The sequence below is a fragment of the Ursus arctos genome, unplaced genomic scaffold (genome assembly GCF_023065955.2).
Source record: "Ursus arctos isolate Adak ecotype North America unplaced genomic scaffold, UrsArc2.0 scaffold_19, whole genome shotgun sequence".
NCBI classification, from domain to species: Eukaryota; Metazoa; Chordata; class Mammalia; order Carnivora; family Ursidae; genus Ursus; species Ursus arctos.
Window position 1 is genome coordinate 14,798,155 of NW_026622863.1, and position 27,128 is coordinate 14,825,282.

General features: G+C 55.6%; 1 protein-coding gene across 1 annotated transcript in view; it reads right to left on the reverse strand.

The window, feature by feature from the left end:
* The window catches only part of CNGB1 (cyclic nucleotide gated channel subunit beta 1), a 61,068-nt gene extending 40,060 nt beyond the window's left edge, over positions 1-21,008 (reverse strand). Inside the window, exons 1-13 of the mRNA XM_048223750.1 lie at positions 20,744-21,008; positions 18,617-18,674; positions 18,265-18,337; positions 17,337-17,457; positions 17,206-17,248; positions 16,975-17,011; positions 14,892-14,967; positions 14,564-14,603; positions 14,002-14,161; positions 13,130-13,205; positions 11,651-11,687; positions 5,973-6,132; positions 4,896-4,976 (exon numbers count right to left, since the gene is read on the reverse strand). Of these exons, the coding sequence (XP_048079707.1) occupies positions 4,896-4,976; positions 5,973-6,132; positions 11,651-11,687; positions 13,130-13,205; positions 14,002-14,161; positions 14,564-14,603; positions 14,892-14,967; positions 16,975-17,011; positions 17,206-17,248; positions 17,337-17,457; positions 18,265-18,337; positions 18,617-18,674; positions 20,744-20,983 (1,202 nt within the window). The 5' untranslated portion in view covers positions 20,984-21,008. The remainder of the gene's footprint in view (positions 1-4,895; positions 4,977-5,972; positions 6,133-11,650; positions 11,688-13,129; positions 13,206-14,001; positions 14,162-14,563; positions 14,604-14,891; positions 14,968-16,974; positions 17,012-17,205; positions 17,249-17,336; positions 17,458-18,264; positions 18,338-18,616; positions 18,675-20,743) is intronic.
* Positions 21,009-27,128: the final 6,120 nt, after the last annotated feature.

A 27,128-nucleotide genomic window follows, 5' to 3' on the forward strand; every position in this document is an offset into this window, starting at 1 on the left:
TAAATTGGCCCCTTTAATGCCCATGTGTGGCCTCTGGGTTAAAATGGTGACTCAGATCCAGGGGCCAATGGGACTGTTGTAGTTAGAATTGGATCCTGGTTCCTAGTGGCCCACCCCGCCCCGCAGACCTCTGTCAGCGAGGACTCATGGAGGGTGACCTGCAGTGTCTACCGTTCAGAAAACTTGGATTCATCATCTCCTGCCCAGAGGACTAAGCCTCAGCCCTCCCAAGGTGGGTGAAGATGTGGGGACAGCATTGCAGCCCCCGTCAGTTTGGAGCTAGCGGCCTGGGAGCATGACTCAGTCGGTGATCACACGGTCACAGCAGCCCCCACGGGCTGTGGCTCCCCACATCCTCACCCAGACTACCCTGAGAGCCCATCCCAGGGTGGTCCCATCCCAGCTCAGCAGTCGAAGGCACAGAGAGGGCAGATGGCCCGTCCATGGTCACACGGCTGGCATAAGGCAAGCCCAGATAAAACACGGATCTCTCTGACCCCACGGCCATATACGCGACACTTGGCTGTCTGCCCCCGAGCGTCTACATGGCCCCATGGGACACAGAGGAGTGAGGCAAGTGTGCTGAGGCCCCGAGCACCCAACTCTCTTCATTTCCCTTCACTAACACAGAGCTATTTCCATCGTAAGGCGCCTCAGCTGTCAGGGTCATCCCCCCCACCCTGCCCCGGAAGAAACAGGTTTTCATAAAGAGATTCAAGTCACAAAAGCAAGGGCACATGATAACTTTCCAGGGGACTGAGCGCTTTAGCCTTCATGGGCCTATTTGTCCTTGAAAATAAAAATTATATTCTGGCACCGCCCGTATATAAGATTCAATATTATATATATTCTCTTCCACAGAAAAGTTCATTTTGGGGTCTGACATTAAAAGAAATTAAAATGTGCTTGAAGGCCCCTAGATGTGTGACGGGAACCACGCCCTTCCCCGTTCTCAAAGCACAAAGGCCCAGGACATGAACATCCGCAGCCCCATCTGGGACTGCCCGGCGTCTTGCTCATTCCAGAATCAGGCCAGGACAGCGCTGGATGGCCCCAAGCACGTCACTGGGAAGCCCTGAGGCTGCCTCTCTTTGCCCATCTGTCAAATGGGTAGGACTTGCTCAGCCTGTCCAGCCGGACTTATTTGAGGGAGGTCAGAAGGGCCAGTGAGAATCTCATGAAAAAGTCAAAAATGACGTCCCATGTCTGGTGTCCTCCTTGACCCTCCATCTCTCGACGCCGATAAGCGACTCTCCTTGCGTGCGGCACCAAGTGTTTGCTTCGCTCCCAGCTCTGCGCCTGCTGGCAGCGCACCCCTGCACATGGAGGGGACCATGTCTGAGCCCCCGTTCTCTCGTCTGGGAAACAGGATGAATAATCAGTGCCCAGAGTCCAGCACGGACACGATGTGTGAGGCAAATGGCCGCTGTTGTCATGATTGCTCTCGTCATTATTATTACTAATAGTAGAGGAGGCAGCATCCTGCAGGGTTATGATCACCCACGTGGATTGGGGAACACCTTACACAAACATCTCTGGCTATCAAGACACCTAACGAGCCCTCCCGTGGCCCTGCCAGCACCACCAGGGGCTGCTTTGGGAGCTCCATACCCAACGTCATGTTGCCCCTGATCGGTCCCCTCTTGCCCATCCCAGAAGCCACAAGCCAGCAACTTCTAGAAACCTCCCCAATCCCAGGGGTTTCCAAGCGGAGATCAGACAGACGGGCTGAGGTGGGTACCCCTGGAGGGCCTCTCCCCCCGGCCATCCAAGTTAAATGTGCAGGGAGTAGCCAAGAGATGGCCATCCCGCTCCCTGTCTCCCAAGTCACCTGGTGGGCTACACCCCTAAGCTAAGGTCCTCAGTACACTCCTCACCAGATACCCCAACCCTGAAAGAAAGAAGGGAGCCCTTAGGAAGGAGCAGCCACCTACTTGGGTCTCGCCGTCTTTGCCAACAAGAACGCCCATGATGCAGGAGGTCAGCTGGGGGCGATGACATTCATCCCAAGCCCCGGGGTCGGGTGCACACAGGTAGACAGTGGGAAAGCCCCGGCCCAGCCCCAAGCCTGCCAGGCCAGCTCTGGAGCAAGTGTGGCTCGGGTCTCGGATGAGCCACTGATCCTTCCTGCTTCTAATCAGATTGAGGGGATGTGCAGGGAACTGCAGAAATGCCCCCAGGGAGGCCAGGTGGAAACCAAAAGGCTGCAGTTGCTAGGAAAAGCCGAGCCGTTGCCGGCAGAGACCAGGTCGCTAGGCGACCGTCTGCCTGTTACCAGGGCCCGCGCGCGTCATCAGTAACCCCTGTGCCTCCGCGAAGCTGGCCAAGAGCCCCCTCCCCCAGCCAGTGACAGCCCAGTCCACCTGCCCATGCTGGACCCCCTCTGGCCCCGGCGCGGGCATCACTCACTCTATCACCCAGTGCCCTTGTCCCGACCTAGGGCCTCGGGCCCCAAAGTTTGAAACTCTGGGTAAACATTTATGTGAATACGTGTGTGTCTGCGGCATTTGTGGGTGACTCTATACATGTGCTTGTGTGCATGGGCACCCGTGCAGGGCGTAGCGTGCCCACGTGCAAGTGTGTATCAGTGTGCCTGCGTGTGCACGTTTGTGTGTGCGTGTGCATGTGTGCAGGCTGCGTGCAGGTGCAACTGTGTGCAAACCTGCCCGTGACCCAGCGTGCACGTCAGTATCTGTGTGTGTGTGTACCTGTGTGTACGGTGCACTGAGAACACGTGTGTACTTGGTGTGTGTGCATGTGTGTGAGCACACTAACTCACTGGCCTCCAAGGTGGAAAGCAGACAGCAGACGGGGCTGCACTAACGAGGCTGGGCCACACCTAAGTCTTCACCCAGGAGAAGGGGTGTCACCTGTCAGTGAGAGCAGCCTGGCTCTGGGGGACCCAGAGGGCAGAATTCGGACCAGGCTACAGAAACCATAGGGACACATGCTTATTTTTGGTGGAAGAAATACTTTCATAAGTCAGAGGTGTATAAGGATGGGATGGACAGCCCTCAAGAGGTTGTGAGCTCCCCATCACTGGAGGCAAGCAAGTAGCTGTGTGGCCTCCTGCCAAGGATGAAAAAATTATATGTGAACTAGGGAAAGGTGGACTAAGAGCAGAAGCCACCGAGCAGGCCTCCAGCCCGGAAGTCCTGCGTTGGTCTCACTGTGTAACTGTTTCCTGCCTGGGTCTGTAAGTGACCCTCCGTGGGGACAAGAACATCAATGACCTCTGATGGGGCGCCCACTGAGTGCCATGCCCTGCTACGCCCGCTACACAGCTGGCCCTGTCACCACTCCACAGGGGTTGTGCGTGTTCCCCTTCCACAGACGCGGAGGCAGGAGCTCTGTGCGGTGTGCGCCTGCACAGGTCACTCTGTCAGGAGGAGCGGAGTCCATGTCTCAGGCCAGGGAGGAAGGGTGTGGGCCAGGGGGCACCACAGAGGGCTCAGTGATCCAGGGGGCACGCAGAGGGCCCAGGGAGTAATGCAAGGGACAGATTAAATCCCTTAATGGGGCAGTCTGGCCTGCCGCATGATAACAGCCTTCTCACAGCTCTCCCTGCCTCAGTATCCCCACAGTGCAGCTGCCAGATCATGCCACTGCCCTGCTCATGAAACTTCAATGGCTCCCCATTGCTTCCGGGAGAGCAAGTCCAAGCTTTCACAATCTGGCCGCCCCCATCTGAAGCACTGTCTCCCCCCACGTCCACCAACTGCATTGTCACTGTCCCTGGACATGCGGGCTGCTTTTGAGGCTCTTCAAAACCCCCAGGCTCTACACTCTTCTTGCCTCCCACTCCCCTCATTGGCACCTCCTCATCAGGCCTTTCTGGTTCCTCAAACCCTGGCTGTGATCTGGCCTTTGGGCCTTTCCTCTGCCCACGCTGGCTCCCCCAGCAGCTCCACCAGCCACATGGTTTCCAGTTCCGTCTACGTGACCAGACTCCTGACTTCACATCTCCAACCTCTCACCCCCAACTCCACACTCAGGCCCAACTGCCTGCTCTTCATCTCCCCATGGGTCCCCCTCTCTAGCTGTCCTTCTGTCCATCCCACGTTGCTAAAAATCTTCTCCCTCTTAGTGGTCTTTTTGTGTTATTGTTGAAAGACGTTTGACCTGGAACGTTGTGGAAATTTTAGATGCGTGTTGATTTGATGCATTTGTAGATAATATGATTGCCACCGTGGGGACAATTAGCACCTCCATCGTGTCACGTAATTATCATTTCTTTTTAGTGGTCAGAATAATTAAGATCTAGTCTCTTATCAAGTTTGATGATTTTAACTTTTAGTGGTTTCTGATCCCCATTCTTAACCGTTATTGTAGCTGACTTCTCTGTGTGTTCATGTGAAGTCTTCATGAATCTGGACAGAGAAGCAACCATTCCCGGGCAGGAGGACAGAATCCAGGGCGGCCTTCGCGGTGTCAAAGGCACCCATGGGACTGTTGCAGGCGGGGTGGAGGGGGACACAGCCCTGTGCTTTGGCTTTGTTCATGACGGGGCTGTGAGTGCACTGCATGGGCCCCTTCACTCCTCCATCCATGCATTCAGTGACATTTATTGGGCGCCAAGGATCTAGGGACATGGGAGTGAGAGCAACAGACAAAACTCCCTCACCAAGGAGGCTGCATTCTGGGGTGTGTGTGTGTGTGTGTGTGTGTGTGTAGGCGTGTGGGAGGCTGTTAAGTGGTGGGCAATAAGTGTCCTTGGTTATTATGAGCACAGTGGGGGACCCCCAGCTTCCCCAGCCTCTCTGGTCAGTACCCAGCAGCACCCAGTACAGAACAAAGGAAGGAGCTCCCCCACCCCAGAAACCCGGCTGCCACTCGCTGCAACCCCTCCCTGGGTCATCCTCCAGGGGAAGACGGAGAACACACAAGCGCCTTACTTCGGCTCCTCCTCCTCTTCTTCCTCTTCCTCTCCATCCTCCTCCTCTTCTTCTCTCTCCTCTTGAATCCTAGGCAGCTCCCTGAGTTGAGGTCAGAAGCAGGAGGTGAGGCCCCCTGCAGCTGCACCCCAAGTCCACCTCCTGTCCCCATTTTCAGGAAGATGTCCCATGACCCCTGAGACCAGACCTGAACTTCTCCACCAAGGCTTGACCCAGGGAACCCCACCAGAGCAGCCTCGGGCTCCCTCCAGCAGCAAGGCCTCCTCATGGCCAAGGGCCTGGCCCAGCCCCTACCATCCTAGTGGCAATCCTAGGTCAGCCCTTGAGCCTCTCTGAGCCTCAGTTTCCCCACCTTCACAAGTAGATCATGGACCTGATGACCTGAGACCTTCCAGCTCGAGAGGCTATCACCAAGATCACTAGTGGGAACAAAGATCATGATGTCCCTACAGAGAGCAAGGGGGCAGTCATTACCACCGTTACAAGTTCCCATGGAAATTTATGGAAATTTCTAGAAATTTATCCTGCACACCTACTCATGTGCCTATGTAAATTTCTAGAAATTTATCCTGCACACCTACTCATGTGCCTATGTAAGGACATCTGTGCCAGAGTGTTTGTTGCAAAATTGTTTATAACAGAACTTCAGTATCATAAATGTCCACTCATAGTGGGCAGATTAGATCAATTCTGGCACATTCACACAACAGAATATCACACAGTTGTAAAAAAAAAGAAAGAAAAAGAAAAACGGTGGATGATCTTTCTATGCACAAGGTGGAAAGACCTCAAGGTACAGCTAGGTAGGTGCATGTGATATGCTATTTTCTGCGCAAAAAAAAAAAAAAAAAAAAAAAAAAAGGAGGGGGAACCATGCTTGTAAACGTTCAGATGCTCCCTGGACTGGTAGGCACTGTTTCTGTCCACAGACAGAGGGATAGAAGTCTGGCATAGGGAGGAGGAAAAAGTGGAGGCAGGTTTGGTTCCTGTTCTATACCCTTTGGTACCTTTGGGATTCCCTACCGTGTGCCTGTTTTCTTCCCAATCATTTTTTCCAGGGCTTTCTCTGGCTCCCACCTGGGCATCTCCTCCACGGCCTCGTTCTCTTCGTAAGCTGGAGCTGCCTCTGAGCCCTGCGGGCCAGTGCCACCGTCCTGATGCTCGTCCTCCTCCCAGTGAGGGTCAACCTCCTCTAGGACGAGATCGGGCTCCTCTTGGCCTCCAGGGAGGATGCAGACTGCAGGCGACACAGGATGCGGGAGAGAATGAGCTTGGACCTCTGAGTCCCAGGGACCACATGGGGGGCCTTGGCCATCACCCACCGCGAGCCAGCTCTCAGCCAAGCAGCAGAAACAGCAGCATTATTCAGGGTGATAGCACTGATCAGATCAGTGGTAAAAGGACAAGCTGAAACCCGTGATCATTCACCCTGTCTCCTTCCAGTTGTTTCCCCTCTCCTTCTCCTCTCGAGCTAGAGCTTCGATTACAGTTAGCCCTTATGTCCCCGTGGGCCTCCTTCTTGGAAGTTTGCACAAAAACAGAACCACAGCACTACAGGTGATATGAAAGATCCGGGCTCAGGGACCGCCTTGGCATGTGCAGGTACAAGGTGGCCTGGACTGTCCTGTGAGATTCAGAGAGGGCCTGCCCCTGCCTGTTCTCTAGATGCCGCCCACTGGTGACAGCATACTACATGTTCCTAACCTCAAAATCCGCTTCCAGAAGTCTTCCCCTCCTGGGCCTAGAGGCTCCAACTTCCAAAGAGATTGAATTTCTGGTAGAGGTGGTCCCACCTTCACATAGGAATTGGTCACTTTCACTATTTCTCCATATACCCAGGTCCCTGACAATGCAAACAGTGTGGGGCTGTGAGCTTGGCAGAAGTGGGCATAGGGGAGACTCGTCAGGAACCTAAGCCCCCAACAAGCAAGAGAAAGGGGGGAAGAGGGGAGATTGCCTGGATCCCAGGTGTTCCCAAAAAGCTCCACAGTCTTGGTTGGCCCTTCAATCAAGCATGAAATTATGAACAGTGACTTTAAATGGGAATTGGTCTCATGTCTTACCCTGAGACTAGGAATTATTGCTCATGGTGTAGAAAAAATATATATATAATGGCAGCTGCACTGATTGAGCACTTACTATGTGCTTGGCCCTGTACTTATGATATACATGGATTAACTCAACGAGTCCTCACACCAACCTTTCGAGGCGGGTCATTGTTACTTTCCATTTTATTTCCCTCTTTTATATTATTCCCCATTTTATCGATGAGCAAACTGAGACCCAGGTGAACACCTTCCTTTCCAGGGTGCTTCCCATGTGCCAGGCTCGGGCTGTCTGCTTTCTGAGAGCTGCCTCTTCCGGCTCCCGCCTCCTGGCTCCCAAACACAGACATTGTCCTGCCTCACAGAGGACGGATCAGCCTGCCCTCCAGGGAAGTACCCCCCACCCCGGCCATGCATCCTGAACTAGCTAGCCTTTTCCACACCAGTCCTGGCTCCTCCAGCCCTACAAACAACCGTGGTGTCTGACCTGGGAGGGCCTTTCAAGCAGGACCTCGAATCCAGTGGTGGGACACATCCTGAACATCATTCTAGAACATCGTCCAGTCATGGTATAGCATCTCTGCCCTGAGCAGCCACTTGGGGTGCAAGTCCCCACCTGACATAGCAAGGGACATCCAGGGGACAGGACAACCTCTGGCCCATGAGCTCATTAGCTTTCACAACAACCCTGCTTGGGGAGAACAGTACTCTCGCCATTTGATAAACCACAGAGCCAGCTCAGAGAGGCTGAGTGACTTGTCCAAGGCCACACAGGATGTCGGAGGCATTGCCGGGTCTCCTGACTCCCTATTCCCTGATATGCTATCTTAGGAGATAAACACGTGCCATGAGTGTCTCTCTGGCATGGGTGGCCTCTCTGTAACGGGCACTGGAGGAGCCCAGCATGTGGGTCCTGAAGAGTCAATGCCATCTTTGTTTACATCCTTGCTTTCTCTTTCAACCCTTTCTTTTTAGGTACTCTTTAGTGAGCAAGCATTTTACAAGCTTTCCTCCTTCCATAGCTTTGCCAGGCCTGTGAGCCATGCTCTATACTGTCTCATGTGACAGCTCAAAGATTCTGTGGCTCTGAGAAAAGAATGGTGACCAAGCACTGGACAGGACGGGCAGGCACAGGGTACTCTGCCACGCTGACTGGGGCAGGGTTCTGAGACCCTCTCTGTAAGCATCCGATTCACAGCTCTCCTGGCTTTTCCAGGGCCCCACCCTTGGGTCACAGATGGGGCCACCCAAGCACTGTGGGTGCTTGAGCTCCCACAGAAACCCCTGCCCCATCCGGGGCTGAAGCTTTGCTCCTGGAGTCCCTCCCTGGCACACCACCTCCTGGCCAGCATCCTCTCTGCCAGCCTCAGGTGTCCCTCAGGGCAACTGAATGGGGTTCTGACTCCAGCAGTGAAGGTCATCAGGTGCATCTGGGGAAGGAGCTCCTGTTTCCAGGATCAGCAAACAGGCAGCCTGGGGCATGGGTTCTAGGCCAGGCCCCCCACCGGACCCTGGGGTGTTGGCAAACCCAAGCTCTGGCTCATCCTCTCTGGCAGGCCTGGGTTCCAGGTGCTTTGGATGTGGCTTCGATTGCTTTCTCTGCCTCCAATGCTCAGCCTCCGAGTAGTCTTTGTGAAGGCATCCCCCTGCTCAATCACCTTCAATGGCTCCCCACTGCCTACAGTCTAGTCCCCTAAAATCAGGCCCCAGCTTTTCTAGTTTTAACAGGTACAGCAAGAACTCAGGTTTCATGGAAATACCCACCACTCTCCCTCTCCCACCTCCAGGCATTTGCTCACTTTATTCCCTCTCCCGAGTTGCCCCCCACCCACGCCGCCTGTTTGGGACCTCAGGTGTCTCCAAGTCAAAGGCCTGTGTAGCCAGGGAGATGGTGTATGTGGGTGTGGGAGTGTGTCCCCGCCTTCGGAAGGCAGTTGCTGCTCAGACTGTCCTCACAAGCACGGTGTGTGTCCGTCACAGCCGGATAGTCCTAGATTTTGAGAGAAGCCAGGCTTTTCCTCTGCACCATCACCTCATTTTTAGATGTTGGCAACTAATTCTAACATTGAAAATCATTCCGTGCCCCAAGCACGGCCTTCTGTGAATCAGCTGGGCCCAGGGCAACTGGCTCAGGATCCCTGGAAAGCTCCTCCTTCCTGCTCCCCCCACCCCACAGGCCGCATGAGCCCGTCCATCTTTCGAAGCTAAGTACTCATGGTAGCTTCACCCGAAGCAAGGACATCATGCAATCACAGCTCTGATGTGCCAATTTGTGCTTTTTAATGTCAGTGAAGGCATGTGTTGCTGTCCACTGCTGGACCCCAGCTCTTCAGGGAGAGAACATAGCCAAGTCTAAGGGGATCCTCTTCTGGGAAAAATTGTGTCCCCTGGGGGCACCAGCTGGGTGCCCAGCCCCACGCTGAAGGCTGTGCAGGCGACCTCCCAAAGAGAGTCCTCCACAGGCTTTCCCACAGCCTTCTGGGGGGAAGTCCTCCTGCTGTCTAGCCTGAATCCCACCGGCTGCCCTTGGCCGCCCTTCTCCTTGCTTCCGTGGAAAGGGGCTGGCCTTGGTCTCGGAGAGGCAGCTCTGGGACTGGCTCCCGTCGCCCTGCCTGGGAGCGTGGGGAGTGGCCGGGGTGAGGAGGTCATTGTTCAAGGAGGGTGCGGGGTCGACAGCCTCCTCTTCCCTTCCCCTGCCAGTCTTCAGGGCACCCTCCTTTCTTTCCATCCATCCGTCCGTTTGTCCATCCGCACTCTCCCAGGATCCCTTCTCTCTTGTTTCAGAGGCCTCCCGCTGCTGCCACGCCTGAAACAAGACAGAAGGGTGGGTGGCTGGGTGGGCAGGCGGAGAGAATGAATGAGCAGGTGCGTGCGTGCGTGAGTGAATGGGCAGGGAGGCTGGGGGCGGAGGGGGCAGCCGGGGAGGGAACTCATCCCCCAGCCCCTTGGGTTCACTCCCTAGCATGGGTTGAACAGTGTCCCCCCAAAAGAGGTATTCAGTCCTAATCCCTGTGACCTGTGAAGGTGACCTCATTCGGAAACAGGGTCGTTGCAGATGTTATTAGGTAAGGATCTCAGCCTGGATTTAGGGTGGGCCTTACATCCATGACTGGGGTCTTTACAAGAGAAAGGAGAGGAGACTGAACAGACACAGAGGAAAAGGCAGAGACCGGAGGCCAGCTGGAAGCCTATAGGACACCGAGCATTGCCGGCAGCCACCAGAAGCCGGGAGAGAGGCATGGGATGGTTTCTCCCCAGAGCAGCAGGAGGAACCAACCCTGCCAAGGCTTCGAGTTTGGGCTTCTGGATCCTGAGCGGTGACAGAACGCACATCTGCTGTTTGCAGGTGCCCAGTTTGTGGTCCTTTTCTCTGACAGCCCTAGGGAGCTCACACACCCGGCTCCTGGCCCTGGAGCCCCCGCGCCCACCCATGACCCACACGCTCTGGGATCACGGGGCAGCGCGGCCTACAGCTGGCTGAGCACCCTGCCTCCTTCCAGGGGAGCAGAAAGGAGAAGAAAGGGCTGGGGCCTCCGTCTTCAGAGCTCTCCAGGGCCCCAGCTCCAGGGTCTCTGCTCCAGGGAACGTCTTCTGCTCCTTTAGTCTCAACAACGGCTGCCGGGACAAGTGGACGCTAGTCGCCGCTCCGTGACAACTTGCTCTGTGACCTTGGCACATCCCTGTGCCCTTGCCAGCCCCAGCAGCCATTTGGGGCTCACTGCTCTACGCAGGGTCTCCACAAGACCAGGCAAGCCCTGCTCTGAGGCCTGCCCTCACAACATCATCACCATCATACAAATGCCATCTCTTCCTGCAGCCCCCTCTGCCAGAGCCCAGCTCTGTGGTCACTGGCCTGTCTGAGCTATGGGCCTGGTGGCCATTCTCATCCTCAGAGTGCTTGGAAAGACCGCCATCTGCCTAGCGGAGCTAGGGTTGACAGCCTGAGGACACCCAGGGCCCAGGCTCTGAGGGCCCGTGTCCAGGGTGGAGTAGGGCCACCGCCCACAGGCCCTGAACTCTGCTCTGCTCGCCTCTAGAACATATCACAGGCCTGGTACATAGCAGGCCCTCTATGACCTTCGTAAATGAATAAAAGCCCTGTATGCCACATGCTTTTCCTGAGGCCATGAAATACAGGAAGGACAGACTTGGGACCCTGGCCTTCCCCTCCTGGCCTCTGTTCATCCCCCAATACCAGTGTGGGGCTAGGATAAAGGGCAGCACACAGCTCCCCACCCCACCCATAGATGAGGGGAACCCTCCTGGCTCAAGAGAGCTGGAGTTTATGGGACCTAGTCCCCCAGGGAAACCCCATGCCTTCTCCCTGCCCCCTCAACCAGGGGCTCTGCTTAGCCCAACCCACTGGCCCAGGGAAGCAGTGGGAGCTCTCTCTAGGTGTTGCCAGAGGAAGGCGGTCCATCCAACTTGGCCTCAGAACTGTTTCCTCTGCATAGAAACTGGAAGGCAAACCAAGTCCCCCACCACGTCTCTCCCCAGCCCCTAGGAGGGGCCTCCAGCCACCGTCTGGCACTGGGCTGGGTTGACCTGGGGGGAAGTCTGCCTGGCATGGGCGCTCACAGCTCCAGGTCAGGAGGCCCTGACTGAACCTCCCAAGCAAGTCCAGGCCTGGCCAGGGACTGGCCCACCGCACATTCAGACTGAGGAACCCTCCTGGAGACGCCTATGAGGACCCACTAAGGTGTCACTTACTCGTCTGCACGTCACATGTCCCAGGGGAGTCAGGCTCCTGCATGGGGAGAAAGGAGCAAATGCCGTGTCTCCTCACCAGCCTCCCCGCTCCCACCACCCCTCCCAGCACACACAGAAGCAAGAGAGTTTTCCTCATCCCCTACTAGGTCCCATTGCTCCTGGCTCCTCTCTGGCCTGCTTTTCCCCTCCTGCCTCAGAGCTTGCTCTCCCCTCCCTGGATCACCACTGGGTTCCCCCTCAGCTCCTCTGCCCGGCTGGGCCCCCTGCCTACCTTCTGCTCTCCATGTGTGGGGAAAACCTCCTCCCAGCCTTCCCTGGGCGGGGCGGGGGGGGGGGGAGTGTCTCAAAGATCCGTCTGCAGGAGAGCACCGTGTCTTCCCCTACCCCAGCCCCGTCCTCAGGAGCCCCTCCTCTCTGTGAGGGCATCTTCATGGACACAGTGTTCCTGCCACCAGGCCCCTCTTTCCTTGTCTTGGAAAACTCCAAAGCTCCATTTCCTCTGCTTCCTGCAGAGTCACATGGATACAGAGTCTGAGGGCTTGGCCTGCCCGGAAGGGGGCCCTGAGGCTTCTTGTCCACCTCCTGTTACAGCCAGGACTGGGACACAGGCCTCCTGCCTCCCAGCTCCAGGTGCTGCTGTCAAGATACACAATTGTCCCCAAAGGAGAAGGGCCAGATGCCAGGGAATTTTTTTCTTTTTTTTCAGATTGATCAATCAATAGATCGATTATTTATTTATTTATTTAGAGCACAAGCAGGGGGAGCGGCAGAAGGAGAGAGAGAAGGAGACAAAGAATCTGAAGCAGATTCCCTGCTGTGATCATGACCCCAGCCAACATCAAGAGGTGGACGCTAAACCAGCTGAGCCACCCAGGTGCCCCCAGGTGCCAGGCTCTTGGAGAAGGAGAGGAAGAGGTGACAGAGGCCTTGCTCCCCCACCCACCCATGTCAGAGTTCTAGGTTCTCAGAAATGCATACAGTGCCCTCTGCCTTCCTACAAGCCCCACTTCTTTCCAGAACATTCCAGGCCTCTCCTGTCTCTGGGCCTTTACATATGCTGATCTTTTGCCTTCCTACACAACCCCCCTTCACCTTTACCCATCCCCATCCTACTTCTCCCTCAGGTCTCAGCTTGCAAGCCACCTCCATCTGGAAGCCTTCCTTCATGCTCCTGGGGGGCTCCTCCTCTGCACCCCACATCCTCTCTGCTCCCTCTATAGAAGCACCTCCCCCACTGACTGTGACCTCCTGGTTAGCAAGGCTGAGCTGGCTCTTCTCAGCCCTGTGGACAAGGTGCCCCGGAGAGTGTGAGTGGAAGAAGTGTGAGCCGAGCAGATGGGCAGGCTACATGGGCTGGGCTCCCACGACGGGCTCCCTTCTTCCTTCTGTACCCCGCCCCCCAGACCATCCATCCTTGTCTGAGCTCCCAAGACTCTTCCCCCCACGACCTAGGCCCCAATCCCCCAGCCCAGCACTGACCTGCTCCCTGGCCTTCCCGTGGAGCACTGGCTGCGGCAAGGCCATCTCCAGCCTGTGCAGGAGCCAAGCCGTCAACCTGCATGTGGGAGAGGACAGGCCATGTCTAAGCAGCAGGGCTCATGGGGAAACTGACACCAGAGTCAGGTCCCCTCCCACGGCAGATAGCAAGCCCACTGGAAGGCAGACCAGAACCCAGGACTCCGGCCCCAAAGACTGTTGTCCTCCTCCCTGGCCTCCCTAGGCCAGCATCTGGGTACCGCTCAGACCCCAGCAGGTAGCTCAGCAGCCCCCCAGCCCGCCCTGCAGGTGCACGCAGGCCTCTCCCCTACTGCCATGGCAGGAGCATTTGGCAGCACCGATCCTGATTTTTACGGCACGCATTCTTTGGCTCAGCAACTGCCATGCCTTGGATTTACCCTACGGATTTACTTGCACAGGAGCAAAATGATGCCTATGCAAGTGGAAACAAACCTAAGTGGCCAGCAAATGGCTAAAGAAAAGCTGGTGGGGCCATAAAATGGGGGACTAGGCAGCTGTTGAAAGAATGAAGCAGGCCCATGTGCATAAAACCACCTCTAAGATACACTTTTTGGTGAAAAAAAGCAAGATGCGAAGCAGTATATAGATTTTGCTGTTGTCTGGTATGTGTGTTTGGCTAAAGGAGAAATGGCTGCCCTGGCCTGTGTGTGTGTACAGAACGTGTGGAGGACAGTGGCTGATGGGGCTGCCCGGGGAAAGGCTGCTGGGAATCCCTTTAAATTTCTCCCAGGGGCATATGCTACATTTCTCATTTAAAAAACTAGTTTGGTGATGTGTTGGGCGTGGGGCTGGGTCCTGCTCCCGAGGAAAGGTGTAGCATTTGGGGGGCTCACCTGGTGGGGTCGCTGGGGGGCAGCAGGGAGGAAGCCTGAGAGCAGGGCTGGGGCTCTGAGGTCAGCTCCTCCGTGGGCTCCGGGGGGCCAGCCGTGGGCTCACTGTGGCTCTCTGGGGCCTGCAGCATGGGCTCCGTTTCCAAGGTGGGTTCTGGGTGCTCTACGCAGCGGGGAGAGCAAGAGTCTAAAGATGACAAGGCAGGGCTCCATGCAACCCCTCATGGGCACCGGGGGCCAGATTCGAGGCACCAGCCAGACCGAGAAGGGAGCCCCTTGGGCCCACTCCAGCTACCCCTCTCATCAGACCAACATGGAACCGAGACCTGAAAGCTTAAGGCACTTGTCTAAGACCTCACAAGACCGTCCCACACCACTGGCTTCCCAGCCTAGACTGGGGAGGAGTTCTGAGGCCCACCACAACAGCCAGTACTGGCGAGCCTTGAACCCCTCTGTAGCCTGGGTGATGGCTAAGGTCCTCCCCCAGGGTCCCTGAGGCCCCAGGTGCACCCTCAGCCCAGTCTGTGACCATGCCAGGCAGCCCTTCCCAGGTCCCCTCCCTTACCTGGGCCCAAGGCAGCACCTCCAGCCTCATCTCTCCAGTCCTAGAGCAGAAACAGGGAGTGGGGTCGTGGAATGAAGCAAGCCCTGTGCATTCCCTCCCCTGGCCAACTGTGTCCAAGGCAGGTGGGGCAGGTGGCAGGGGGGTCCCATCCTTCCCTATGAACCCCCCTGCTGTTTTGCAGTCACTCCTCTCCATCAAGAACCCTCCAGGGAGGAGAATACCCCCTCCATGTGTCCCAGGAGGTGGGGATAGCATGCTGGGTCCTTCCTGAGGCCCCAGAAACCCTCCCAGGTGGTCATCTGCCTGCTCCCCCTTTTCCTTGACTTACCTGGGAGGGTTTTGGGGGCTGAGGCAGCACTTTCTCCAGATTCTGCTCAAGCCACCTGAGCAGCCAGGGCCCAGACCTGCAAAGGGGCCAGCGGTCAATGGAACAGCCTAGTCACACTGACCTGAACATCTGTTGGAGTCCCAGGCTTTGACCAGCCCTTCCTCACCTCTGGTCCCATTGTGCACAGTGGGGACGTTGTATTGGATGCTCTGGAAGAGCCTCAGGTAAGGGGGGGCGACTTCCTCCAGCCTCAAATTCTGATGCATGGTTGGACCAGACCCAGAACAACAGGCCCAGCCCTGGCCTCCTGGGCAGCAGGTGAGGAATAGGGGCTGCCTAGGAACCTGAATGCAGCATGGGGGGGCTGGCCCAGGTAGGTCTGGCTCCATGGGTCTGGGAGCAGTGCAGTCACACGGGGCCTGATACCTAGAAGGGCCCAGTTTAGGTTTCATGCTGTTGTCACAACCTTAAACTCAATCTCAAATTTTTTTAAAGATTTATTTGTTTTAGAGACAGAGAGATCACAAGCATGAGAGGGAGAGGCAGAAGGAGAGAGAATCTCAAGCAGACTCCCTGCAGCCCGACATGGGGCTCGATCCCACGACCCTGAGATCATGCCGTGAGCCGAAACCAAGAGCTGGACACTCAGCTGACTGAGCCGTAGGAGCCAAACTCTTATGAATGTTTAAAAGAGTCCTGCATTTTAATTTTGCACTGAGTCCCACAAATTACACAGTTGGTTCTGGGGTAGATGGGTCCCAGACCCACCTGGCCTCCAGGCAGCTGCTCGCTCCTCAGGGAAGCTCCATGTTCCCAGGGGAACCCATCCCCCCAGGTATGGCCCAAAAGAAAGCTGGCAAGTCCTCTGGGGGCCTTCATCCTAAATTGTGTTACTGGTCTCGTGAGTCAGCGGAGTGGCCCTGGGGACCCCTGACCTGGGCAGCCTCTGGGAGACAAAAAGACTATGAGCTAGGACAATGAGTGAATGAATGGAGTACATTCATTCATTCATCCCCTTTGTGCTGAGTTCCTTCCTTATGGCAGGCACTGTGCCGGGTGCTGGGGGTTCAGCAGAGACGAGACAAAAACCTCTGCATTCAAGGACCTAAAAGTCTCACAGGCGCCTGGGTGGCTCAGTTGTTATGTGTCTGCCTTCAGCTCAGGTCATTGTCTCAGGGTCCTGGGATTGAGCCCCTTGTTGGGCTCCCCGCTCAGCAGGGAGCCTGCTTCTCCCCCTGCTTGTGCTTGCTCTCTCTCTGTCATAAATAAATAAAATCTAAAAAAAAAAAAAAAAAAAAAGAACCCAAAAGCCTAACAAATGAATAAGAGAAGGAATGAATGAATGGGGTGAATAAAGATGAATGCATGACTCTGGGTTTCCAGCAGAAATTGCAAACTGGAGGCTTCAGGCTTATTTTGGGGGGTCCACAGTGTTCCAAAAATTTTTCAATTAGTTGGCAACAGCTAAAAATTAAGGATTACATAAAAACCTAAATTTCTAGCTTCTCTTGAAAAACTGGAGGATCTGGCCACACTGGGCCTGAACTCCTCCGAAGCAGAGGCAAGGGGAGCAGAGCAGGGACCCTCCAGGAGAAGGACATGGGCTCCCCTGTTTGCCATAGCCCTCACCCGGCCCGCCACCCTCCTTGACAAGACAGCCGCCCACCTTGGTCAAATCGGAGAAGTCTGAAACTATCACCAACTGTGAGGCCAACCTGGGTACCTCTGTGTCCCCCACAGTGGCCCCAGGCCTGCCTCTGGGCTCCACATGACACCCATGTACACCAGCCCATTTATGAGAACTCATCCATGCCCCTCCCTGTGGCCCCTCACCTGGGGACCTCCCAGAAATCAGCACAACAAACCACGGGAAGCACAGGGCCCTTTGGCTCCATTTTATGGATAAGAAAAGTGAGGCCCAGGAGAGCTGAGAGGCAAGTCCAATGTCACACACCGAGGTGGGGGTGGACCCCGCTGCTGAACCCAAGATCCTCAGCTCTAGGCACACTGCTGCCCCCACCACACACACACTACACATGAGGCTCAGGGGATCCCAAGCCAGTGCTCAGGGATGGGGACTCACCCAGTGTCCTGGGCCCCAGGAGCCTCCCCGAGTCCATCTGCAGAAGAGAGTAAGGTGGTCAGCAGCAAGAGGCCCACCCAGCCCCTCTCCTCCGGTCAGCCTCACTCATACCCAGGCTGGAGTCTGGGGCCAGAGGAGAGTCCCCCACCTGTGGGCTCTCTGCAGGGGCAGGGCCCATCCCAAGCTCCCCCTGTCCCAACCCCAAAAAGCCGTCCTGCCTCCTGGCCTTACCTGAGCCCCCAGTGCTGCATGGCCCAGACGTCTGTGCACCTGCCTGCTAGGACAGATGGACACATGAGGACAGAGAGCCCAGATGCCATGGCCTCCCAGGCCGCCCACCTCAACTCCTGGCCCAGAAGTACCTGAGCAGGGCCCTCCGAGCCAGCAGCCATGCTCTGGGCGGGCCCGCCGCTGGGCACGGGCTGTGGGACAACCTTCTCCATGCCCTTCTTGAGCCAGCTCAGCACCCAGCCGCCGGAACTGCTGAGGGACAGAGATACAGACCCACCCTCAAGGTCCCCAGCCCCCCCACCCCCGGCCAGGGGGCACTGCACAGTGTCCTAAAGAACTCGGTTTGAATCCCAAATGTCTATCTCCTCACTGTGAGACTTCACATATGCCACCTCCCCCGAGTCTTGTGTCCAACTCCGGAAAATGGGGGACACCGACCCTTGGTGAGGCCAGGTATGCCCGGAGCCAACCTGAGCCCAGCCCCATCAGATGCTGGGTACAAAGCAGCCAAGTTTGTCAACCTGCTTCCCCTGACCCTGGCTCTTGGGGGTCCCCTCCTATCCTTGGCACATGTCTTGTGCTCCAGAAGGGTTGAGGGTTTCCGGTGAGGTGTTTCCTTGTGGCTGAGGCTGGGAGGCCTCGATAGAAGGGTCACAGACTCACTGCTTGAGCCTAGCCCCCCACAGGTAGGCTCACGTGGATAAGCTCTAGGGGTCTAAAATGAGCCCACTTGGAGATATCATCTCAAAGTCTGGATTTCTGGCTCAGTTAGAAAAATGGGAAGCTCTGGCCACACTGGGTCTGCATTTCCCCCAAGCAGAGAACACTCTGGCCCCTACTCACTGTTTCTCTTGGTCACATTATCCATTTGGCCTAGGAGATCCCTGCCCTCTGCCTGAATCTCCCTTCTGCCGGTTCCCAAGATGTTCTTGGCACTGGGCAGCTGCCTGTGAATGACTATCGACCTGAGAGCAAGGCTGATCCCCACCCCCAAGTGGCTCCTTAGTTTTGGGGTGGGGCGGGGGCCGGCCCCCAGGAGAGGGGAGGTTGGTGTGGTACCTGTTCACTTCGGGAACCACGGCGACCTGGGCCTGGAGGGATGTAGGCGGAGTAGAGGCAGCCTCCTGGATTTCTGGAAAAGAGTCCCTCATACTTAAGATCTGGAGCCTCAGAGCGGCCTGTTGCTACCCTGCTGGAAAGTCGAGGCAGGGGAAAGGGGAGAGCCCCAAGGGAGTCAGAAGGCCAGGGTTCCAGCTCAGCTCAGCTAAAACTCCCCAGGAGCCCAGCCCTCAACTCCTCTGAGCCTCGGTTTCTTCACGCAGTGGGCCCGCCATCCCCCGGATGCAGAAACACCTACGGGGAGCACGCTCCTGCCCGCTGCCCGCCCGCCAGCGGGGCTTCCGGCACTCACCCTGAGGGCCCGGGGCAGCTGCAGCCAATTCCTCCCCCTCCAGCGGCTCTTCAGGTGGCTGGCAGGTTCGAACAGGACCACGGAAGGCCTCAGTGAGACCAGCCTGGTTCGGCACGGGCAGCCCCTACCCAACTGCAAGGGACCCACTCACCCCACAAGAACGAGCAGCTCTGCTCTCACAGTCGTCCCTGTAAATCCTGGCAGCTTCAGCTGCGGCTTGGGACGCTCCCTTCCTCACACCCCAGGGATCCCTCGTCCAGGCTAGGGCCCTCACCGCCACCCCCCCTGCCCCCGCCAGGGCAGTCCCCCGGCCTACCACACCCCCCAGGAAGCTGCCCTCCAGTGGCCTGAGAACAGGGAGGAACACTGGCGCAAACTGAGGGGGAGAGGGAGGTGAGAGGACCCTCCACACCTAACCCCCAGCCAGAGCTCTCCCGCCTCCTCTGGGCCAAAGCTTCCATTCCCCTCCAGCAGCTGGAGAGCATGCAGCACCTGCCACCTGCCTCGCCTCTGCCTCCACAGAGACGGCTCCTACTGCCGCATGCGCATACGGGTCTGTATGGACAAACATGCACGCGCACGCAGAGACGCGAACACGTGCACGCTCACCGTGACGTGTAAACGAAGGAGCGCCCGTGAATTTCCATATACGTACAGATGCTTGCATACGTGAGCACACATAGGTATACATGCAGTAACGCAGAGATGGGTGTATATACGCATGAACAGACGCAAAACCAAGGGTATCTGCCCACACGTGCATGTGTACGTGCAAGACACAAAGCACACGTACATATACACTCGCACGTGCATGCATGCCGCGCTACACATGCATGTGCACGCGGGCCATGCAAACATTCATATATACATGGGCACGCATGCAGATGTACACATGTGCAGACACCAGCAAGTATCAGAGACACCCAAACGTGTGCATATGCACACACGGACATTTGTATATGTACACGCCACAGATGCTTGTGTATACACTCGTGCACACATATATGCTCAGTCACATAGACATGGGCATATACACACATACACACGCACTGACACACAGACATGTATTCATGAGCGCATCCTTTCATGTGTGCATCGACACACACACCTAGATGAACATACATATGCATATACACCTGCTTGCGCAAAGTTCTGCATCTGAATATGCATACATGAGCAGATGTGCACAGATGTATGAAATATGTACACATACATTCAGACACATATAAATATGTCCATACATACATGCACAGATACACAGACACGTGCACACACAAACACACGTATACATTCACAGACTCAGAAACATTTGCATACATATACACAGCATGCCCCACATGCACATGGAATCACAGGTACACCAATGCATGTGTGTGCGCGTGCATACATGTATGTGCATGTGCACACATACACATGCATGTAAACATGTGCACATTCGTGTGCGCACAGTTTGCTAGTGTGTATGTATGCCCAGGCATACCAGTAAGGACAAAGGGCATGCACATGTGTGTACACATGTGTGCACATGTGAACACTATAGGCACAAACCCTATACCTGGGTAGTCATTGTTTACTGCAGGTGCCCTGCACGGCCCAGACTTGCCCTTCCTCTGCCAGGCACGCCCCACCTCTTCATCTCCAGTCACACTGGGCCCAGCCCACCATGTCTGGGAAGCACTCCCCCAACAGCTTCCACTCTTCAAACTTAAGACGATTCTCTCCCTCCTCTGAGCTCCCCTAGTTCTGTCTTATACACTGGTTTGGCCCTCCCGGGAGGGCAGAACTAAGCCCAGTGTTGGAAGTCCCCGCATTTCCTTATCACCTCTGTCTTCTGGTAGAATGACCTGGCTGGTACTTGTCTGCTAACCCCCGGGGGCAACGCCTTACTCATCATCATGCTCCCAGCACAGCGCACAGGCCTGGCATCAATTAGGAGCTAAATCAAGTCTGTGTAATTGAGCTTCTGAATTAGTTGTCATCAGGCTCCTGAACGGATGGGATGCAGAACTGGCAAGCATGGATGCGCTCGAGTCCCCCTGTGGAAGGTTCCCAGGGGGCGGCAGATCCAAGCTGGGAATCCGTTGAGCCGCTAGGCCGGCAAGCCCTCCCTCAGCCTCAGTCTCTTACCAGGGACTCAGCCCCTCTCTCAGCCTCCTCGGGGGCGGTGTCAGGCTCCGGCTCTGGTTCCGGTTCCCGCTCCACCTCCGGCTCTGGTTCTGCGCCCCCCTCCTCCTCCTCCACCTTGGTCTTCTGAGGGGTCCCTGGGGGCTGAGGCAGCACCCTCTGGACCCAGCTCAACATCCTGACACCTGCAGGACACAGAGTCCTTAGGCCTCCCCAGAGTGCCCACCGTTGCTCCCACCACATGCGGGTCACTTTTGTGGGTCACACATTTCCCTTTTCTCTCATTCATCTTTCAAAACATTTCTACAAATTATACCTCTAAGTATTCACCTGATAGAAATACCCAGGCAAGAAACGAAAAGAAAAAAGAAAAGAAAAGAGAGAGAGAAAGAGAGAGGAGAGGAGAGGAGAGGAGAGGAGAGGAGAGGAGAGGAGAAGAGAAGAGAAGAGAAGAGAAGAGAAGAGAAGAGAAGAGAAGAGAAGAGAAGAGAAGAGAAGAGAAGAGGAGAGAGGAAAAGAAAAAAGAAAAAAAGAAAATACTCAAGCCAAAAACCTGTGTATGAAGAGGTTGGTCACCACAGTGTTATAGCAAAAGATGAAAAGCGTCCAAATATGCATCAGTAGGACCCTGGTTATTAGAAAATATCTAAATGTTCATCTGTAAGAGAGACTTGTATTAAATAAATTACAATACATCCAATAATGGAATATTATGGAGCCGTAAGAAAGTGGCTCTATTTGAACTAATACAGAAAGATGTACAGCTCCGGCCTCCGGTCGTGACCAAATGAGTTAAACTCGGTGCCTCAGTGTGCTTGTCTGTGAAACGGGATGTTACAGAACCTATTTTGTGGAGAGGGTTGTGAAGATAAAATGTACCCACACAAACGTGACGGGCACACATTGGGAGCTTAATAAATGCTGGCCATGACTATTATTTGGTGTCAAGCAAAAACACCAATTGTAGAATATCACATTCAGCACGATCCCAATATAAATTTAAAAAAATACATTACGAATAGAAACTATTTTAACATAAACATTAACCTATTTTCATGATTTAAAAACGTTTAAGATGACAGTCACTTCCCCTTTTCAAGATGTACTGTCCCACCTTAGATGGGTCTAGTTTCTGGCGTCATTTCCCTTCTGGGGATGGGGGGCCTCTGCCCTTCTGACTAAATCCTTGCGGGCTGGCCCGGCCCAGCGGGTACAACGCAGGTTAGTACCTGCAAACTGCTGCCCTCGAAAGGGCCCTTTTGAGGCAATGCCCAACATGACAGAGTGCTTCTCTGTCCCTCCTCTGCCAGGACCCTGGCCCCACGCTGAAAAGGACAGGCAGAGGGCCCAGGATCCCTGCCCCAGTGCCCAGCTCCCCACAGCCCCCAGCCATGCTGCCTGCCCTTCTACTCACAGCCCTGACTTCTGCCCCTGCTCCGGCCTCAGCTGCCCAGCTCTCCTAGGAGAGGCCGCGGCGAGGGACCGAGCTCCAGGTGGGAAATCAGATCCCTGACCCAGTGTCCAAAAAGGTGAACCCGAGCCAGACGTGAACCCCTCCCGTCTTCCGTTCTCTTGTTGGGTGGGGGCACAGACACAGTGATTTCCGAGGTTGGGAGAGCCCAAGATCATATGTTTAGGATGGCAAATTCCACCAACAAGACCAGCCCCAGGCAGCCCCATGAGCCCAAATGGAGCTAAGTGTCCTCCACCCCGGATTACACTCATCCTCATTCTCCCCACCGGCCAGTAGCCTCAGGAAGATAAGTGCTACCACTTTACAGCTAAGGAAACAGAGGCACAGAGAGGTCAGTAGACCTGCCCAACGCCACACAGCCGGTAAGCGGCCAAGCTGAGTCACACTCAGGTCTGCTGGCCTCCAGATGTCCCACATCTACCCCTGCGGGCCAGTTCTGCAGACCCTTTCCCAGTGGGCACAATTCTGGCCTGAACCTTCTGGAAATGACCAGGGAAGCCTTCCCCACTCCCAACTTTTCTCCTTCCCCCAGACCCAGTCATTTCCTCCCGCATGGGCATATCTGCACATCCCTGTTGATTCCACAATGATAAGGGAGGCAAAGATGGGAAGGCGTAGCTGAGAGCCCAGGGTAAGTCTGGGGCTGGGACCACCAGCCTTTCAGAATCTCCTGGGAAGCTGGTGAAAACACAGATTCCTAGGCGCCTCTCACCCCTCTGCGGGACCTGGAGTCTGCATGTCACAAGGTCCCTTGAGGATTCACTAAGGTTTGAGCCCCACAGGCAGAGAAGGAAGCTCCAGGTTTCCAGCCTTGCCCTATTTTGAATGCCTTGCTAGAAGGAGAGCATGGGGGTCCGACCAGAGGTCCCACCGAGCCACCACCCCATTCTGTCTTACCTGCTCAGATGCCGACCACCAGCCAGGAATCACCTTCTCCCCGCCACTCACGCTGGTCTCCCAGACACAAGGGGGGATTAGCTGACAGCAGTGGGGCCGTGTGCAAAGGATTAGCAGGTGCCCAACAGGAGTGGGGAGGTGGCGGTGGAAGACAGGAGCTCGATGGCCAGGCAGCCAGCAATAACCCTCTGGGGGCCGTCAGGGATCTAGGCGCCTGGGGATGGAGCCCCTCAGGGCCCTGGTTGGGGTACCATGAGTTGCCAGGGGACCCAGTGTACCACACACCTTGGCCGGTGGGAGAATAACAGCTTCGTGTCCCTTTGTGATCCTGGGAGACTCTAGATGGCAGGGGCTGGTCAGCTTGCAGTCATGAAGGGCAGGAGGCACACCCCAGCCCTCCAGCTCCAGAGCCAGGACTCAAGCAGAGTCTCCCTGGCCCAGAGTCTTCTGCAACTCCCCAAGGTAGCTGGCGTGGGAGAAGGTTCTTTCTGCCACCAAGGCCGAACATCAGAGGCAGAGCGCAAGGAGGTCCCTGCCCCTCCTCTGTAAATACACTGGGCTGCAGGGCATGAGGGCCCCTCCCACAGCACCTCTGGCCAGGCGCTGGCAGGGAACAGCATCTCTTCAGCTCTGCCTGGCCTGCAAGCGATGGCCTGGGTTCTCGGTGATATTCACCCTTGCCTCTGGCTTGCTGGAGGCCCGTGTGGAGGTGGCAGGGCTTGGGCTTGCGGGGGGGTGGGCAGCCAGAGACAGAGAGAAAGGGGAAGGGTGGGGGAAAGGGAGGTGTTGGGGGTACAGCTTGAGCCACTGGTGGAAGGTGGTGCCCTTTACCTAAAAGAGGAAGCCTGGGGCTGGGAAGTGGGGGGAAGAATTTTGGGGGGCAGGGGAAATCATGAACTCTACTTTGGTAAGATGTCTGAGAGACACCCAAGTGGGAATGTGCGGTAGGTGGCGAGGGCGTGTGTGTGTGTGCGTGTGTGTGTGTGTGCGTGTGTGTGTGTGTGCGTGTGTGTGCGTGTGCGTGCGCGTATCCGGAGTTTGGGGAGATGGAAATGTTGGACTCATGAGCTCATCTTATAGATGCTTAAAGCCACAAGATGGATTGCGAACCCCTGGGAAATCCAATACAACTCAAGAAGAGAAAGGGACAAAGAACCCTCTGGCACATTTTGAGGCCAGGAAAAGGAGGAGGAGCAGGAAGCGAGGGGAGTGAGGTGCTGGGGGAGGAGAGATCACTCGGGGCCCTGCATGAGCGTGGCTTGGCCTGGGCCCCTCTCCCCGGGCTGAGCAACCTGGAGGCAGTAGAGCCCCTGGGGAGTGGGCCAGGTCAGATGTGCCTGGGGGAAGAGGCAGGGCCTCTAGAGCAAGGAAAAAGAACAAACTTTGGCCACACACCAATTTGGACGACCCTCATGTGCATATATATGGAGGGAAAGAAGCCAGACTCAAAAGAACCCAATGAGCCACACAGACAAAGCTCAAAAGGGGCAAAATTAGCCTGTCTTGTCTATGGCTGCAAACAGAGGTAGTAAAAGGACCGAGAAAAGCAGTGGTGATGTTCTATAGTCAGAGAGTGGTCACCTCTGCAGGGCGTTGGGCTGGGGAAGGGGTATATGGAAGCTTCTAGGGGCTGGCAGGGCCTTCCCCGCTTCTTGCTTCCTTTAGCTGGCATCACTTTTTAAAAACAACTTACTGAGGTATAATTTCTATGCCATAAAATTCGCCCATTTTTAATAAATTGACTGAGCGAGGCAGTTAGCACTGCCCCGTTTTAGACCACTGCCGTTCCCCCAATGAGACCCTTCATGCTTGATAGGACTCACGCCCGTCCTCAGCCACAGCTCTGGACAACTGCCAGTCGCCTTCCTGGCCCCTCAAATGGGCTTTTTCTGGACATTTTCTGTAAATGGGTCATACAACACGGGGAGTGTTTTTGTGTCTGATTTCTTTCATTTAGCATAATGTTATGAGGATCACCCACATGGTACCATGTATCAGTAATTCCTTTTGTTAAATTCCTGAGTATTCCACGTGGGGGTATGCCACAGTCTATGAACCCACTCGCTCGTCAGTGGCCACTTGGGTTGCTCCCACCTATCGGCTATTTGAAATCATGCTGCTGTGAACATTTCCATGCCAGCTTTTGTGTGGACATACATATTTTCCGTATGTTTGGGGAGATTCCTAGGGGTAAAATTGCTGTGCTCTGTAGTAATTTTATGTGCTGTGTTTTAAGAAACTGCTAATCTGTTTTGCAAAGTAGTACCTCTTGTCTTGGCCTGAGTAATAGAACGTGGGCTCTCGCTTTATAAATTATTAGTTACATTCTGTATTTACATGCCTGCTGTATTTTGTTGTATTTTATAACTTTAAAAGAATTAAAAACAAATCGGGGGTGGGGTGGTGCATAGGGGCAACGCTGGGAGAGTTTTCTGTAAGGGGTGGGGCTCAGGGGTGCTGTCTGGGGGGGGGGGAGACTGTCTGGAGCAGCGAGGGAGCCAGCTCCTGCATGACCCTCCCAGGAGGGGTCTCCCAGGACCCTGCAGTCTCAGCACCTGGGCCAGTGACTGCAGAACACACGCCAATACCAGCAAGTCAGTTAGCCTCTCCCCAGGTCCCCTCACCTGTGGGGCCCATCGCCAACGGTTGGGACCAGGGCAGTGGGCAGGCCCCAGGGCTTTCAGGTGCTGGGCTTAGGCACTCATGACCTCTCTTTTCTGGGAAGGAGGGAGGGAGGCAGCAGACCGGCAAGGGGTCGGGGCTAGAATATCACCTGCTAATCCCTAGCCTGCTGAGGCCACCACTCTCCCTGATCCCTTTATGCTGACCCTGGATACTGGCCACTGCTAATCGCCACTCCCTGGAGGCTCAAGGGCTGGGCAGGCAGGGCAGCACCCTCTTCTCTCAAGTCTGCAGGAGAGCTCATGGTCGCCCTACATGGCAGGTCCTAGGGTCTTGCCTAACACGGAGCCTCGAGGCTCAGAGAGAGAGAACAACTAGCCCAGAATCACACAGCATGCCCTGGCTTGTGCTGGCATGGCCACCTCCAGGGAGGCCCGCTTCCTTTCTGACATTTCTCAACACGCCTGGCTTGGGCTCAGGTCTGAGAGACAGCAACCTTCAGGAAAGCCAAAAGCGGGAGCCAGTGCGCAACACCCCAGGTAGCGGGCTCCCCTCCTCAGAGCCGACAGTTGCCAGGGTTGCCGAGGAGTTGGCGCCCTCATAATCAGGCGGCAATGGGCGTTGTCTCTCTGCAGAATGTTCCTTTATTCTCCTACTGTATAAGGCACTAGGGCCAGCCCATCTCCCTACCTCTTCTCCCCACTGAGCCGTCAGAAGAGCAGAAACCCCTCACAGGCCGGTGTACCTGCAGACCAGGTAGCTGCTTTCGGGGGGGGGGGGGGGTCAGGAGCAAGGAGTCCTTTCTCCCCTCTTCTCCCTGCCCCACTTCCCCGTCCTCCCTGGGAAGGCCCACTCCGGAGACAGCTTCCCTAGGGCCAGTCCCCTTGCCCTCTCCCTGCTGCTTCATGGTCCAAGGTCCTTGCTTCTCCTGCCCACCTATACTCACCTCCACCTCGCACGTCTAACTGGGTCAGGCAGAAAGCAAGCAGACTCAACAAATTCGCACTAAATTTCAATGACCGACAAGCCACTGGGAATAGCCACTCTTTGAAGGGAGGCACTGAGCAATCAGCAATGCTTTTCTAGTTCTTATCTCTCATGCCTCACCCCTTATTTAAAACTTTCCTGTGTCTCCCTGTAGAATTTTGAGTAAATGCCAGATACTTTAGCTAAGGCCAGAAGTCCATAATTAGCTGCCCAGAGGCAAACGGTGCTAAATTCTGAACCCACTTGCCGCTGCTGCTTCCCGATCACGATTTAAGAATAGACTCCCATGCAGCCGCTTTTAGACGGTTCCCAGCCACACACCCTGTACTGACCTCTCAGAGCCCTTAGCACATCGTGCGTGCGTGCGCAGGGGCGGGGCGTCTGAACATCCCTGACTCCGCATGGGGA